General features: G+C 42.1%; 1 protein-coding gene across 1 annotated transcript in view; it reads right to left on the bottom strand.

Annotated features, from left to right (window-relative positions):
* Positions 1-17,585, bottom strand: part of LOC124036191 (homeobox protein cut-like 2) — a 126,571-nt gene extending 108,986 nt beyond the window's left edge. Inside the window, 1 exon segment of the mRNA XM_046350435.1 lies at positions 17,342-17,585. Within this exon segment, the coding sequence (XP_046206391.1) occupies positions 17,342-17,404 (63 nt within the window). The 5' untranslated portion in view covers positions 17,405-17,585.
* Positions 17,586-18,753: the final 1,168 nt, after the last annotated feature.

The raw sequence follows: 18,753 nt of genomic DNA, 5'->3' as shown, positions 1-18,753 counted from the left end.
GCCCTTCTCCCTTTGCAACAGAGGTTAATAAAAAGTGACGGGGCTAAGTCAGGTCCAATTAAGTATGCTGAGAGATATTATAGTAGTTTGTTACATCAGATGGTTATTGGATTAAACAGCATGCACAACAATTACACTTAAATTTTAATTTTCGGCACGCATAGGAAATAGGCTCTGAGTCTGAGAGCGCACGTGTCAGAACAAAGGCAGTATTACAATAACCCCTATTGTTCTATCTCCCACTTCGACTAGACATTAGGGCTGGGAATTGCCAGGGACCTCACAATATGATATTATCACGATACTTAGGTGCCAATACGGTATGTATTGCGATTTTCACGATTCTATATGTATTGTGATTCAATACTGTGATTTTGTTGAGATTCAATGTTCCAAACATATTACTCACCATATGTCTGCTGCAAAAGGGACAAGAGAGAGCCATGAGAAAATGAGTTTTAGATCAGTCATGGAATTAAAAGTGCTGAAAACAAATTGGCTCACTATTTAAAAAGAAGATGGAAAAACACTAGAGTTTTGGTGCAGGTACAGCAAACTAGCGCAAAAAAAAGAATATTGCGACAGTCAAAAAGACACGATATATCGTCAAAAATAATATCCCGATATGTAACTGTATCGATCCCCCCCCCGATGGTCAAAAAGACACGATATATCGTCAAAAATAATATCCCGATATGTAACTGTATCGATTCCCCCCGATAGTCAAAACGATACGATATATAGTCAAAAATAATATCCCGATATGTAACTGTATCGATCCCCCCCCCCCCCCGATAGTCAAAAAGACACGATATATCGTCAAAAATAATATCCCGATATGTAACTGTATCGACCCCCCCCCCCGATAGTCCAAAAACACGATATATCGTCAAAAATAATATCCCGATATGTAACTGTATCGATCCCCCCCGATAGTCAAAAAGACACGATATATTGTCAAAAATAATATCCCGATATGTAACTGTATCAATCCCCCCCCACTACTACTACTGTGGACAGATCTATGGAATTTGTGGACAGATCTAAATTAGATTACAATTACAATTTAACTAGGCAAGCCAGTTAAGAACCATTTCTTATTTTCAATGACAGCCTAGGAACAGTGGGTTAACTACCTTGTTCAGGGGAAGGATGACAGAATTTTACCTTGTCAGCTCAGGGATTTGATCTTGCAACCGTTCGGTTGCAAGTCCAATGCTCTAACCACTAGGCTACCTGCCACCCCAAACTGGAAGTGTACTAACCCTTGCTAGCATTTATTGAATTGACCAGGCTACTTTAAGCCTTAGTCATTGGTTTTATGTCTTCCTGAATACAGAGTTAGTCAATTTCTCTATACATTTCCATGTAGTAAATCTAGTCTAATTTACAGTATCTACCTTTCCCATCCATGAAACGACCAGAACAATGAGACAAAGTCAATCATCCAAAGACCTTATTTTATAGTGCAGATGAGAGGCCTGCAGTCTGAAATGAAAGCCCACCAGAGGAGATAGTAGCCTAAACACACAACTTTAACAATGGCAGGTAGTAGGGCATTCTGTCCAGTGGTCATCCACCCATCCCTGCACCCCACACTCAGACGGCCCAGTTAGCCAATGCATTGTTAGCACTGCTGGGGTCACTGCAGCCCACCATTAACCCATCCGATTTTTACGACCCTCTGCTTTATTAGATGAGAAATCAGCTGTCCGTATCTGCCAGAAAAATGGACTTCCTCATCTGCAGTCAAATGCTCTTCCCATCTTCTCAGAAATGGCCCATACATGTTCCAGCTCCGTTATACCTGCTGCAGCCAGGCAGCCAGAAGCAGGCCAGGGGAGAAGGGGTTCAATCAGCGTGTCTCCTGGGGTATTCCCCACTGTCCCGTTCGCTTCCATAAATCTCAGTGCTTTACGATTAAGTACATGAAATGAGTCATAGTTCTGGACGGTAAATAAGATCTTGTCAGTGGAGCTGAGGCCAAGCCAGGCTCCTCCTCCTCCAGAGAGACCCTCAGTATCCCAGCCCTCAGAATACTGCTATTGAACTGAAGCTAAAATGTTCCAATAAATAAGGCTGATATTTTCCTGTGGACGTTTATGGTGCCACCCTGAAGCACGATTTGTAAACATATATAAAAGAAGAAAAAATAACAAAACAGCAGTGTAAATTCAGACAAATTTACTCTTTTGCTGTAAATCCAGGCACTGGCTCCTCTCTTATCGATATTATGAAAAAACATCACCATTGGCAAGAAATCCACAAACCACCTGACCCTCTACTGTCTAACGCATTCACATGCAGTTGCTATGACAATGTACTGTGTTTGTATCTTTTGTAGAAATTCTTCTCACTGGTAAAAAGCTAGGTAATCAATGAATCAATCCAGCCATCTAAAGCAGGCATATCCATACTGTACATGTATGAATCAAAGATGTATTTAATGTACTGAAGGCATTTATTAGACTCTTAATGCATACATGAAAGTAACTATGCAGATATCCCTTTTGAGTAGATTCACTTTTATATTTAAACTTATGGCAATGTTTAGGAATTTGAAAAAACAGTGTGTCTGAAGAATGCTCTTGTGGACCTGACAGACCGGTCTCAGGACCGGCCCTGAGGGTTGATGAGCTCAAAATGTACTTAGATGCACTGATGGACACTTGCTTCCCAGCCTCAGCTAATCATTGTGGCCGGTTCGTTTACACTGGTCCAAAATGACTCCCTGAATGAAAGCCTTTGCATATTAAGTAGACAAACAGACAATGGAGTCACACTGCTGGTGCACAAGAGAGGAACCAAATATCAGCAGTGACCTGGTGGGAAGAGACACAGTGTGCTCTAGAGTGTGTACAAATGGAAATTGACAATCTAATTGATAGTCAGCAGCATGTTAGATAGATGGTATTCAAATACTGTGGATACTGGGAATGTATCTTGAACATAGTGCCTTCAGAAAGTATTCATACCGACTTATTCCACATTTTGTTGTGCTACAGGCTGATTTCAAAATGGATGAAATCAAAAACAAATCTCACCCATCTACACACAATACCCCATAATGACAAAGTGAAAACCTGTTTTTTGACATTTTTTAAAATGTATTGAAAATTAAATACAGAAATATCTTATTTGCATAAGTATTCATACCCCTGAGTTAATACATGTTAGAATCCCCTTCGGCAGTGATTACAGCTGTGAGTCTCTAAGAGCTTTACACACCAGGATTGTACAATATTTGCATATCATTGTTAAAAAAAAAATCAAGTTCTGTCAAGTTGGTTGTTGATCACTGCGAGGCAGCCATTTTCAAGTGTCTACATAGATTTTCAAGCTGGTTTAAGTCAAAACTGTAAATAGGCCAATCAGGAACATTCAATGTTGTCTTGGTAATCAACTGCAGTGTATATTTGGCCTATTAGGTTATTGTCCTGCTGAAAGGTAAATTTGTCTCCCAGTATCTGTTGGATAGCAGACTTAACCAGGTTTATCTCTAGGATTTTGCCTGTGCTTAGCTATATTCCGTCCTTGCCAATGACAAGCATACCCATAACATGATGCAGCCACCACCATGCTTGAAAATATGAAGAGTGGTACTCTTTTGTCAATTGGAGGTGTACCTGTGGATGTATTTCAAGGCCTACCTTCAAACTCAGTGCCTCTTTGCTTTTCATGTGAAAATCAAAAGAAATTAGCCAAGACATCAGAATTCTAGACCTCCACAAGTCTGGTTCATCCTTGGGATCAATTTCAAAACACCTGAAGGTGCCACGTTCATCTCTACAAACAATAGTACGCAGGTATAAACACCATGGAACCACGCAGCCGTCATACCGCTCAGGAAGGAGATGCGTTCCGTCTCCTAGAGATGAACGTACTTTGGTGAGAAAAGTGCAAATCAATCCCAGAACAACAGCAAAGGACCCTGTGAAGATGCTGGAGGAAACAGGTACAAAAGTATCTATATCACAGTAAAACAAGTCCTATATCGACATAACCTGTCCACTCAGCAAGGAAGAAGCCATTCCTCCAAAACCGTCGTAAAAAAAGTGAGACTATGGTTTGCAACTGCACATGGGGACAAAGATTGTACTTTTTGGAGAAATGTCCTGTGGTCTGATGAAACAAAAATAGAACTGGTTGGTCATAATGACCATCGTTATGTTTGGAGGAAAAAGGGGGAGGTTTGCAAGCTGAAGAACACCATCCCAACCGTGAAGCACGGGGGTGGCAGCATCATGTTGTGGGGGTGCTTTGCTGCAGGAAGGACTGGTGCGCTTCACAAAATAGATGGCATCATGAGGTAGGACAATTATGTGGATATATTGAAGCAATATCTGAAGACATCAGTCAGGAAGTTAAAGCTTGGTCGCAAATGGTTCTTCCAAATGGACAATGACCCCAAGCATACTTCCAAAGTTGTGGAAAAATGGCTTAAGGACAACAAAGTCAAGGTATTGGATTGGCCATCACAAAGCCCTGACCTCAATCCCATAGAAAATGTGTGGGCAGAACTGAAAAAGTGTGTGCGAGCAAGGAGGCCTACAAACCTGACTCAGTTACACCAGCTCTGTCAGGTGGAATGGGCTAAAATTCACCCAACTTATTGTGGGAAGCTTGTGGAAGTCTACCCGAAAAGTTTGACCCAAGTTAAGCAATTTAAAGGCAATGATACAAAATACTAATTGAGTGTATGTAAACTTCTGACCCACTGGGAATGTGATGAAAGAAATAAAAGCTGAAATAAATAATTCTCTCTACTATTATTCTGACATTTCACATTCTTAAAATAAAGTGGTGATCCTGACTGACCTAAGAGAGGAATTAAATGTCAGGAATTGTGAAAAACTGAGTTAAAAATTTATTTGGCTAAGGTGTATGTAAACTTCCGACTTCAACTGTATCTACCAATAGGTGCCCTTTTTTGCGAGGCATTGGAAAACCTCTCTGGTCTTTGTGGTTGAATCTGTGTTCACTGCTCGACTGAGGGATCTTACAGATGATTGTATGTGTGGGGTACAGAGATGAGGTAGACATTCAAAAAACAGAATGAGTTCATGCAACTTATTATGTGACTTGTTAAGCTAATTTTGACTCTTGAACTTATTTAGTCTTGCCATAACAAATGGGTTGAATACTTATTGACTGAAGACATTTCAGCTTTTCCTTTTTTATGAACTTGTAAAGAATTCTAAAAACATAATTCCACTTTGACATGATGGGGTATAGTGTGTAGGACAGTTACACAACATCTACATTCAGGCTGTAACACAACAACATTCGGAAAAAGTCAAGAGGTGTGAATACTTTCTGAAGGCACCTTTCCTGAGAGTCCATTTTTAGTCATGTCTGATTCAAAATAAATAATGATGTCTCAAGAGTGGTACAAAAGTAATAAGTTAGAAGGTTTTAAAAGAAAACCAGGCATGCAATCAAGGTGGAATTCAAAAGCCCGGCTTCCACAGTTGTAGAATCAGAGAGTGGATAGAGGAAAACAACCATTTCATAAAAACTCAAAATAACTTCCCAAGTCAGTAAGAAAGGAACCTTTTAAAGGGATACCAACGATTGTTCATCTTTGCACAATGCCTTTTATTTAAATACAATATGTGTACTTTAATAATGAATTATGCTGAAGCATCTTTAAACTGAGACACAGGCGATATTTGAGAGCAATTGAGAAGAGTGATAATAAAAGAGCAAACTAAATGAAAAACGACTCGTATTTCTCTGTAGATATTGAGTCATCACTAGATTCTGACAGCAGTTGTGGAGTGGGCATTGAACATTGGGTTTATGGGCCTCGTTATTTAACATGTTAAGAGTCTCCCCATGGCTCTATGAAAATTTGATGGCAGTATTACAGCTAGTTCGCTGGCTCCTCAGTCCTACTCAATGTTTATGCACATGCAAATGGGTGAGAGAAGCCAAGGCAGATATGATAAAGACCTCTCTATTGGACACACACATATAATAATGATTGTCCACTACTGTGTTTTCCTACAGAAATAGACACCCTACTACACCTTCAATATGGAAAACTGGAGAGAGGTAGATTTGCTGCAGTGGTGCACGGCCTGACTTAGCCTTTTCTGTCTCTGGATCTGCATACAGTAAAATAAAATAAAACATCCATGTAAATAAAGATGGCTGTCCGGCAACTGTCTTCCCAGCAACAATGGTATTGACCGTAGTCAGATGCTAAGCTGATTAAAAATTGATCCATTTCTAAAAAATCTAATCAACTGAACAGGATTCTTTCATAGGGTGGAGTTGGCGTAGTGGTGGGGTGGGGGGTGGGGGGGGTGGGGGGGGGGGGGGGTCAGCAGCTGACATAGAGGCAGACCTGTCATTAGCCCCTGCACCTCCACACAGCCCTCTGCACCCTGCACCCCAGCAGCACACGTCCCTTAGCGCCCTGGGACCAGACACGGCCCAGACGCCCTGAATTATTCAGCAGTCTAGTAGAGGCTACGGCCACCACGTCTATTTATGCGTGGCAGAGGAGGGTAGTGGCTCTAATGGCCAGTCCAGAGGAGCCCTGGGTCCCAGCGGAGTCACCCGTGGAGGGAGGAGGGGAGGAGGGGCCATAGCACAGGGCTGCAGGGGATGTGAGAGCGAATTCATCAGTGGCTGAGGTCACAGCGGGTTAATGATGCTGCACGTCTAGACGGACGCCAGGTTCACACCCTGCCCAAAAGGCTATGGGCAGTGAGGCCAAGGTCCACTAATACTTTTATCTCTAAAGGAAAACCGGTGCCAGAACATTAACTCTTTGGGGGCATTTATAATAAGCTGGTGTTATTGACTGTTGCCATGGATCCACTCATGGTTACACTGGGTGCATCCTCCCTTTCATATTTCAGCCAACACATAAGCCGAACGAAACAATGACCGGCTGATAATGATTTCTATTGGTATTTGCAATATGTTTTAATGGTGCCGTCTACCGCCACACGCTATCTAAACAAAAATCACTCAGCTGTAGAGAGAGTTCACTTCATATCAAACATAACTGAATAAATCAAATTAGAGGATAACTCTTCAAATGATGTTCACTAGGAGGAATTCAAAAGCTCGCCTGGGCAACCCCCTTGATTACTGACTCCATACACTTACCCCCTTATCATCACGCAGACAATTAAAACAGCTAGAGTGGCACCCTCACCGCGGCAGAGAGTCATTCAGTAATCAGGGCGAGAGGGTGAGGCACAAGGGTGGGGTACACTTTTGGCAACCGTGTTCCAGTGCATCCCGCCCTCTCCCTCTCTAAGGGATGAGCAACTACAGGAGAAACAGCCAGTGGAGACTACAACCCCCCCCCCCCCGTGTATTCCTGAGATTAGCCGATCAACAACAGCAAAGCACATATCAAGTCAAAGTAGCAACGGCAGAGAGGGGAGTGAGTTCATATTCCCAAACGGACTGCTCCCAGATGAAAGGTATCGTGTACTCAAGCATCAAGCCATTGTCAATTGAGAGGACAAATAGACAATAAAGTCCAGGCTGGTGTTGAGCGGCATATTTCTAATATCATCCAAAAGAGATTCAAGGTTGAGTTCTTTGAGAGAAAGAGAGAGAAAGAGAGAGAGAGAGAGAGAGAGAGAGAGAGAGAGAGAGAGAGAGAGAGAGAGAGAGAGAGAGAGAGAGAGAGAGAGAGAGAGAGAGAGAGAGAGAGAGAGAGAGAGAGAGAGAGAGAGAGAGAGAGAGAGAGAGAGAGAGAGAGAGAGAGAGAGAGAGAGAGAGAGAGAGAGAGAGAGAGAGAGAGAGAGAGAGAGAGAGAGAGAGAGAGAGAGAGAGAGAGAGAGAGAGAGAGAGAGAGAGAGAGAGAGAGAGAGAGAGAGAGAGAGAGAGAGAGAGAGAGAGAGAGAGAGAGAGAGAGAGTGATGAAGCGGAATGACTTCAGCCTTCAATAGATATAGGCCTATTTACGCCCAGTCTCTGCCACTGCATGCGCTCTCTGCTTACCCTGCATCTGATGCCAAGAACATTTACTGTTGAGGTCAACATCCCTGCCATGATTGAACCCAACCAAGGGCACCCCAGGCTATACAGGACACACATCTCTCCCATTTACACAAATGCAATTTCCACATCTCTTTCCGTCAGTGACTCTACACATAGCTCAACAGATCCACGTGGGCTCTCCTGATGGCGATGTCACAACAAAGAGAAAGGTGGGGGAGACGCACGATCAACATTCAAAACACTGGGAAAACAGTAATAGACAAAATACAACAACCAATGTCAAATGTGTCCTAAACACACATTTTATACACAAGCATTGCAAAATAGTTGTAAATATTACATTTACATTTAAGTCATTTAGCAGACGCTCTTATCCAGAGCGACTAATATGTGGTGTAAATCACAGTTGTCTTGTGTGTAGTATGGCTATGGATAATAAGCATGTGCTATATATATATATATATATATATATATATATATATATATAACATTCATCCACCACAGAATTCCTCAGTCACTCCAAAAATGGGCTTCATATTTTGCACACACATGCAATTTGAGAGCAACATGAACTCATCCTCTGTGCAAAGACGGTCATCCTGCCTAAAGCTACAACTCTTAATGTGAGGAGAGAGAGCACCTAGGGTAAGGGATGCGCCTTAAATGCTGCCCTGTTCAGCAATAGGTCCACTGGTGTCATAATAAAGGCCATGGCCCTTAGGTTTAAACCTCCCTATTCCTGCTCTTCTCTTCAGGGTTTTCTTCCTCCAGCCCCATCCTGCAGAAGCCTGGAGCAACGTTTAGCTAAACCTGCTGGCCTACGTAGGCAGAGAGAGTCCCCTGAGGGCTGAACAATCAGACAATTTCAAGATCATGAAGCATTAAACCAATCCCGGCAGGGTACACTAATTAAACAGCCGAGCCCGGTACAGCCAACCAATCCCCACAGAGCAATTAAATCCATCCCCTCTAAAACACTGTAGAACCTGTCTGGGGAAAACCGCAGAGGAGAGGGAGAGAGAGAGAGAGAGAGAGAGAGAGAGAGAGAGAGAGAGAGAGAGAGAGAGAGAGAGAGAGAGAGAGAGAGAGAGAGAGAGAGAGAGAGAGAGAGAGAGAGAGAGAGAGAGAGAGAGAGAGAGAGAGGGTGAGAGGGAGAGAGAGCGAGTGAGAGAGTGAGAGAGGGAGTGAGAGAGAGCGAGAGCGAGAGCGAGAGCGAGAGCGAGAGAGGGAGTGAGCGAGCGAGAGAGTGAGCCAGAGAGGGAGCGAGAGAGGGAGCAAAAGCGAGAGGGAGGGAGCAAGAGCGAGAGTGAGGGAGAGGGAGGGAGGGAGGGAGGGAGGGAGGGAGGGAGGGAGGGAGGGAGGGAGGGAGGGAGGGAGGGAGGGAGGGAGGGAGGGAGGGAGGGAGGGAGGGAGGGGGAGCGAGAGAAAGAGGGAGGGGGAGGGAGGGAGCGAGAGAAAGAGGGAGGGAGGGAGGGAGGGAGCGAGAGAGGGAGAGAAGGAGGGAGCGAGAGAAAGAGGGAGGGAGGGAGTGAGACAGGGAGAGAGGGAGGGAGCAAGAGAGGGAGGGAGCAAAAGAGAAAGAGAGTGAGAGAGCCAGAGAGAGAGAGGGAGTGAGAGAGCGAGAGAGGGAGCGAGAGAGGGAGAGAGAGGGAGAGAGGGAGCGAGCAAGAGAGAGATAATATATAAAAATGAATCTGGAAAAAGAGGAAAAACTATAGGGGAATGCAGTAAGAGACTAACATGGGAAATTGAAAAGGAGCGATTCAATTCTGCTCTTTGTTCTTCTTCTCCTTTATGTTACTTTTAATTACGATTCAAAATGCCTGAACAGTCCCTTTGTTTTAACTGGGGGGGGGTGGTCTGTGACCACATTATAATGCAAAAACAGTGACCCTGTTGCCATGAAAGATTGCATATTTAATTCCGATTAGAGAGTTCAGGAGCCACCTTGAAACCAGCAGAAAGAGAGACTGCCTTAGGGCCTACTTTACACACGCGCAGAGCTGCTAACACAGTCGCAACACACAATCAATACCCCCAACGTCCTCCGCCACCAAAATAAATTAGAAAGTGACAACAGAAGAACGACATCAGTTGCGATTCCAAAAGAAGTGGTTGCATGGAAACGAAGGCGTGTGGAATGGGGAGCGGGGAGCATGGCTATGTGGGGGCAGAACTGATCTCTGGGACATTGCTCTCTTTTATCCCTCAGGACATAGTGACTTCATCAGTCAGATCATTAAGGAAACACACTATAAATAAATCCTTATGAAACACATTCACTTTTTTTCATGTACATTTGCAGTCTGTTGTTCAACTACTTAGGCCAAAAACAATCCATTAGAAAAAGGTAAAGGAGCCAAATGTGTGGGGGCAATCAGTCTAAGTTGAGTCTCCATTTATCCACTAAAGCGCATACATCTTGAAACCCATCAATGATCATAGACAGAGCAAGACATCAATCAAGGACCCAATGAATGAATGAATGAATGAAAGACCCTATTGTTTAGTCTACATTTGTACGGCGAGTAGCAGAAAGATATCTCCTCCCATGTAAACTGTTACTTAGATGGAAGTTCAGCGACAAGACAAATGCATTTTCCTCATGACTTTATAAAAAGCAGAAATCACCAAAGAAGAGATACGACAAGAGCAGTAGTGGCGTCAGGGAAACAGTAGCCTGGATGGAGAGATAGACTTGGCCTCTCTTTTTTCTCGAGTGAGGCGGTGTATTAATCATAGAGCAGCGCTTCACGTCTACACTTCCTGTTCCTCTCCATTAAAAATGATAAACTGTTCCTCTTAAAGCCACTCGCTCGCTTCACGGTCCCAGTCTGCACCTTTCGTAGTAAAAAAGCAGAACTCTTCTCAGATTTATTCCATCCTGCTCCCATTGTTGGAGATGAATAAGATAGTAATTAACTGGAGCGGGGGTAGCAGCTGCACAAAGACAGGACTGGCTAACATAACAAGCCTGATCCATCTGTTTTTGCTGTAACCCACCTTTTGTATTATTTCTATAAAATGGAGGACATCTGCTTAGCGATAACAAACACAGTTTGGATTCTCAAAAGAACCATTGAAAGAGAGGGACCATCTTTTCTCAGGTCTTCCCTCTCCTGTTGAAATGAGGACAAATGGGCCCTAGAAAGATGTACAACACAGAGCCCACCGTATCCCTCCTCTCCAGTAAACACTTTGAGCAAAGACACATAATAAGAGCCCCGGGATCCCCATAGAGACCCTTGAGAAGAGCAGGGAAGCATTGATCTCATGAGCTTAGGGGCCCAGGAGCACCCTTCACACTACGCTCACCTCTGCTGCACAACAGAACAGGCCCGCCAGCATCACCAGCACACATCATACACCATACAAAGCCCAGCTCTCACACAAAAACCAGGGTTCCTTCTTGTTTTATCCCTGAAGGACAAAATGGACAATAGAGGGAATGAATTAAAGCCACTGAAGCCCTGCCAAATACAGCAGGGGAAGGGTGGAATAGGGACGAGAGAGAACGAGAGAGAGAACGGAGGAGAATTGAGGGGATTCAATAGAAGCTCGGTAAAATGAAAAAGAAAGGCTTGGTGTTCAATACGTCTGCAATGCCGTCACAGTCAAAACAAATAAAGAGGGGCCACTGTAGAGACACCGCTCAATATGGACTCGCTGGGCAGGGGACTGGCTGTCAGCAGGGAGAGAGGACACAGATTTATACCCATACCGATGAGCCATTACCTCTCCCCTGAATCCTCCGTCTCCCCTCGCCCGCTTGCCTGACGCAGTGCTAAGGAAGAAGAGCATGCCTCCTGCAGAGTAATGTGTCCCTGAAGTTTTGTTAAACCTGGTTATTTACTCCTGCAATGAAATTGCTTCAGTCTAGAAGCAGCGGAATAAAAATAAACAGGAACATGAAATAGATCATGACCTTTGCGAGAAAGCACTGTCAACTACCAAATGGGGATTACTGCTGAAAGATTGGGGTGCAGGCTTTGCATAGGATAGGGCTTTTAGGTAGGTCTGAATGCTAAAGCAGAGGGTGGGACACCGGAAGAGAATCCCAAGGGTCACGAACAGATGATCAGAAACGAATCTATGATTCTTAATGTTAATAACATCCGAATGTAGATCCTTGTTAGAAATGGTCTCACACCATTGAAAAAAGAAAGCCTCCTTCCGAGTGTAGTGAAAGCATGAACTTATCATCATTACAAAGACATCCTCACGCACACCCATAACAAACCGAGTGTACTTATTCTGCAAACAGGGAGATGACTGAGGCAAAATGGCTGTGGATGGCGGCTATGGAGATCTGCTTGAAGGAAGGTCAACGTGATTAAGCTGACAATAATGACAGGTCTACTCTTTCTGTGGGAATGCTCACCGTGGCTGTCTCTAAACCCATTTGTCATTCCACTCCAAATGCTGAAGCATCTGCTTTGAAGTCTCTACCACTAACGCTACATAGAGGTTAAACAGCTTAATGCTGAAGTCAGTTTCACATCTCTCTCTCTCATGTTGCCTGCATTTTATGTACCCGGGTTATGGCTCCTGGATTTCACAACTCAATTTACCCCAGCTAGTCCTGTAAAAGCTGTCTATATTATTATTTGCTTTGTATTCGCTGTCAAAGAATAAGAGAGGGGCTTATGGTAAACGAGACCATGACAGACATGAACCTTCTGATATCTCCCAATGAGGAGGAGGAGTGAAAGCATGTTGGAAGCATGTTTATCTAGCAGGGTACGGGACGCAACGCAGACCTGTGGTGGTGATGCTGCAGCTTATGTCCCACTGCTTTTTAAAATGATGCCTGATCCACTGAGGCCTTTTGAGAGAGGCCAGTCAAAGAAGAGATTGCCGTGACAGCTCCAAAGGGATGCTTTGCATATCTTCCCCTTACTCTAGTAACATTTGGTTTAGCATTTGAGGTCGGCTTCAAAGCTTAGCATCCATCTCTGACTCTGCATGTGTTTGTATGTGGGAGTGAGTCAATAAATAACTGCACATCTGCATTACCTTGCGTGCACGAGTATGGCTGTCCTTACGTGATGAGTATGTACCCGATGGAGGAGGTAAGTGGGGCTCCCGAGTGGCGCAGCGGTTAAAGCACTGCTTTCTCAGTGCTAGAGGCGTCACTACAGACCTTAGTTCGATTCCAGGCTGTATCACAGCCGGCCGTGATTGGGAGTACCATAGAGCGGCGTACAATTGGCCCAGCATCGTCCGGGTTAGGGTTTGACCGAGGTAGGCCGTCATTGTAACCGACTTGCCTGGTTAAATAAAATATATATATAGAAAAAAGTGCACAGGTGTGCGTGTATGTGTGTGCAAGAGTGTGTCTGTCTTTGTGTGCATTTTCTCATTGCATACCCTGGGGCTCTGTCTCCACCCATGCTGCCTCCCTGGGTTGCCCATGCTGTTTGTTGTTGAGGCTATCAATGGATGCCTCAGGAGCTATTCCCCCCTCTCCTCCTTTATAGATCACTCATTGGACACAGTTTTCTCAGGACACAAATCCTAACCCTCCTTTCAACCCTATAGTGCCCTAGACCTGGCATTTCCGGAAAATGATTAGATTATGGTAGCGCCTAATGTTACAAAAACAAAAGTATTAAAGCATGAATGAAAGGGAAACAGAGAGCTGTTTTCACAGCCAATTTCAGATTGCAGGGTTTAGGGGGGCGGGAGCTGCTAGCAAACGGCGTACAGAGAAAGCAGCCAGGCTCACAGGATGCAAAGCAATTTCACTGTTTGGCAATAGTGTTGTCTCTGTCTGTGGATTAGAGCTGACACGAGAGTGCCTGAGTCATGCTAAATGTAGAACAATCACAGCCTTTTGTTCCTGATCTCGACTCAATCCCTCAGAGAATGATGGAGAGAAGAGAATGGAGATGCATGGGGCTGGGAAATGACATCAAAAAAGCATATTGCTAATAAACCGTTTAAAATGAACACAGAATTACATCACTTTAAGACAACAGAGGGATCCTCAAATGAATTGAATATAAACTGGAACCACAGTAAGGATATTAAACTAAAGTTAGTGAGTACATTTGGATACACTTGATTGAAATGTTGAAAAACCACATGGCATTACACTTCTAAATGTACCTGATTGATAGTTGATTACTTTAAAGAAATACATATTTTGGAGAGCTAATGTGTGACTTTATATATGAATACAATACACAATGTTATTACAATGTAATACCTTCTCATAAACTGTGTCCTCTTGTAGTCAGACCTTACCTTGGGTCTGAGAATGCTCCCTACTGGCTGAATGATCTCCTGGGCTTTCTCCCTATTGGCTGAGAATTGGCTTGGGCCTGGCAGGAGCTGGCAGGACAGCTCCTGACCCGTCCTTTTCCATGGTCGCCAACAGAAATGCCATCTGGCTGGTGTGAATGATTACCGCGGCAATGGCCATGTGACCTGCGGCCAGCGAGAACCAAGGTCACTCCACTTCCATGCTCTCACTTTCCCTGCCCTGTTTTTACAAAGCTGTGGATGAATCATTCATCTCAGACTATTCTACCACAGAAATCTAGTTCATAGACATGGTATATTTCACAATCCTGTTTGTTGGTATTGATAATAGCACTAAAAGGGTGATGGATTAAAAATCTGTCTGTGATCAGAGGGGCATGTCACACTTTGATCTGGAATAGATGATTCATAGCAATGTTCTTTAAAATAGACACCAGGATGGTGAATTGAAATGAAGCGATAATGGAAGGTACTCTGATAATGTAACATGCCATGTGACATGTTTTTATCCTATGGCATCGGTATACCAAAGAGCAAGAATAAACTAAAAGATCTCCCCTGAGCTTCAATTATGTCTCACTTAGTTTATAAGCATATTATTACCATTTGCTGGTGGTGATCTCCAGATATAGATTGCCACTAGTATCCTTTATAACATGAATTGAATTTCAAATGGTCAATATGCAAATACGACCTTGACAATTATGGAAAAACATGTCATCAAACTAGCAATGCACAAAATATAAGATGATTTTGACCCTGGACAGACATAAATTGCAGCCTAAATGTTATGGTGAATAATTTCTGTCAGTGACAGTTGATTAATAGAATAATTCATAAATGACTGTAGGTATAGAGCTACAATATACACTGAGTGTAGAAGGACACCACCTCCTTCCATGACATAGACTGACCAGGTGAATCCAGGTGAAAAATATGATCCCTTATTGATGTCACTTGATAAATGTGACTGCAACTCAATATTAGGAAGGTGTTCTTAATGTTTTTTATTATCAGTGTATATATATATATATATATATATATTTATATATATATACTGAGTTCTTAATGTTTTGTCTAATGTATATATATACTGAGTATACAAAACATTAAGAACACCTTCCTAATATTGAGGTGCAGTATATATATGTTTTATAGCTATTTCTATAGATTCTAAAGTGTTTTCTTCACTACAGAAACTCCAACATGACTGACATCAACATTGAGATGTTCAAGATGTTTCTATTGAATAATATTATTCAGAAACGACATGTTAGACATGTTCTTCTTTTCAACCTTGCATTATAAACATTACGTTTTCAAGTTAAGGTAATGTGCACAAGTACAGTGAAATTCCTTTCTTGACAGCTCTAAACCCAACAATGCACTAATCAATATCAAAGTAGTAGTAAAAAATAACATAAGTTAGAATTACTATGTTACACAGAAGATCAGTGGCCTTCCTCAACGTTGTCATAGATATCTGGATCTTTTTGGTTGGAAATACTTTATTTTGAGCTAATCTTAGCACAAAAGCTTTCAGACCTCGTTCAGGTAGGAAAAATTGAATTTTCTCATTTAATTAGTCTGCTGAAACCTGAAAAGCGGTCCTTACATTGGATATTTGATTCTAACATTGGCCACTAATACAGGGTTGCAGCAAACGAATGATGTTAAAGCATGCTATTTTGTAGGCTAACAGGCAAGATGTGAATGAACCCCTACGTAACACAACACAGCTCAACTCGCCCTTTGGATCCCCGACTACATGAGTAGTCTAGCGATTGGGGGGCAGAATAACAATCAGCTCTGATTTCTTCTCCGTAGGCTTTTCCGCAGGACCTGACTTGCCATGCTCCTGTCATTTCTCATGTTACAGAACATCAATCATACGGCAGACAGTGCCCTTGCGCTGGCCGAGCCTGATTTACAAACATTAGCCGGGAATACAATTACACAGTCCTTGCCCGAATAGCCTAGTGCTCACAATGCGGCTTGAGATAAGGGAACCGGGCTGAAAACAGAAAACCTTATTTCGTACTGAGACGCACAGATAGGCGAATTATATCATCAACACTGTAGCTTTTTAGTGATGTCAAGTGTAACCGAAATGTTATTTAAACTGGTTAATTATAAATGCTATAACATATGCTACATAGGAAGTCAGCAATATATTGTGAAACTATTTGTCAATTTACTAGACAAGTTTGTAAAACCGACTGGATCATTGACAACTTTGTGATAACCAAGTCAAAATATGGGCTGTCTATTTTGTAAAAACATCATTCAGATGTCTGACTATTGATCATTGAACACGTTTTGCATTTGGCCTGCATCTATAGTCTACACACTATAATCATTTTACACGCATGTTACAACGCGCACCACCGGAATGACCAATAGCCTAAATAGCCTACATGATAACATCATAGGTAGACTAAGCCTATCTTCTAGTTTTCTGATTGGGCTATAGTCTAAAAGAGAAATAACAAACAGACAATCAATTAGCCTGGTTTATATTGCTGGAATAAGCGATCAAGATTATTTAGCAGATGAACAGAAAAAAACTTTAATCAATCTAATTGTGCAAACAAAGTTGATTTATATAAAAAACGAGAGACAACATGTTTTTATCATACATAAAAAATAAAGTAGAACCAAATGTCGCTAAAGAGAAGCAGTAGAATGCACGACCATCATGTACTCATAGAATAAAACATTAAGCTGGTAAAAAGTTACGTCCTCGGAGCTAAATTCATGAGGGCATAAAAAGTTTCCGTTCTCTATCTACACCACGATGAGCACTATAAAGAAAGAATCGTATAAAAAAATATAAGGATTAAATCGGTGATGTTGATCCCAGCGGTGAACGCAGAGCGAAGGCTATACAGTGCGCCTGTGCTACTCTATGGTCGGTGCTCCATCGCTGATCAATGATTGAACTGAACAAAGGCAGAAGAGGATCAATTTCTAATAACTATCAATGCAACGCCGCCGATTTCTTTCTCCATTCGTCCACAGTTTACACATTTCACATAATTTTTAAGTACATAATGTTATATGAACAAATATAACCAGAAGGGTAAAGGATAACACTAACCTGAAGCCGCCGTAGATTAAATTTCTTCCAATATTGAAACATCGATCCCACATCGGCGGCCATCTTGGGGATATTGAAGAGATTTTTTTCAGCGGCTGCAATAAATATGTGGGCTGGATTTCCCTCGCTAACAACGTTTACGATAAGGCTACTCGTTCTACTTGAACAAAAATAATAATGAACACATGAACGTCCACTGAACTAACACAAATATGTTTGTTAAAAAGCAGTGATATCCCGGTGGACCCCGAGTGCTCTTTTCTACATAAAAATAATAATAATATCCATCCATTTGTGCAGTCCCGGATATTAAACTGGACAATTGCACTTGATTTTGGTTTGGCAAAGTTATCAATACTGACGTAAGGGGTTGACCACAACCGTCTGGAAAATGGGAAGAGAACAACAATGTGACCTATGCATATTGTGTTTATGGAAATCCGTCTACAATGAATAAAACAGTTGCGTCCATATCTTGAGTCCTAAATACTAGTAGGCTACACAGCATAGTCTACCTCTATGTATGTTTACACCTCTCCTTCCATTAGCTTATGCTACAAATAACAGTGAATGGGTAGACTAGGCTATGCACTAAAAAATCTAAACCCATGAAGTGCATTTGTATTTCATCAGAAGCAAGCGGCGCAGATCGTAACCATTGCGAATGCATCCACCTACGCTGGTGAACGAATACAAAAATGTTTACTCTGTGACCGTGTTAAATTATGACCATGTCAAAATGTGAAATAATACTGCAAAACTGCTTATATAGTTTGCCGAATTTGAAATAATAACTTCATAATAACTTTAACTAACCTTCCACAGTCTTAACTTTGATAAATGATTCCTACATATAGGCCTATTGCTGCCACCGATTATATATATTTCACATTTCCATACAAATATGTTTTTTATTATAAATATTAATTCATATGTGAAAATGAATGGATCAATCTAACAACTGGCTCTATATTTGATCTCTGAACAGTTGCTGGTGTATGGTGGGTTAACTGGGTCTCAGAAGAAGTGGGTAGGCCTAGACAAAATACAAGTAGGCCTATCTATCTGGGATACATACTGGTAAAAACAAAGGCATAGAGTGCATTGTAAAGTATTCAGACCCCTTAACTTTTTCACATTTTGTTATGTTACAGCCTTATTTTAAAATGGATTAAATACATGTTTTTCCTCATCAATCTACACAAAAATACCACATCATGACAAAGAGAAAACAGGTCTTTAGAAATGTTTGCAAATGTATAAAAATTGAAAACAGAAATACCTTATTTACATAAGTATTCAGACCCTTTGCTATGAGACTCAAAATTGAGCTCAGGTGCATTTTCATTCATCATCCTTGAGTTGTTTCTACAACTTGATTGGAGTCCACCTGTGGTAAATTCAATTGGCTG

The sequence above is a fragment of the Oncorhynchus gorbuscha genome, linkage group LG05 (genome assembly GCF_021184085.1).
Source record: "Oncorhynchus gorbuscha isolate QuinsamMale2020 ecotype Even-year linkage group LG05, OgorEven_v1.0, whole genome shotgun sequence".
Taxonomy (NCBI): Eukaryota; Metazoa; Chordata; class Actinopteri; order Salmoniformes; family Salmonidae; genus Oncorhynchus; species Oncorhynchus gorbuscha.
The sequence above is the reverse complement of the archived record's forward strand: the minus strand, read 5'-3'. Positions and strand labels throughout refer to the sequence as shown.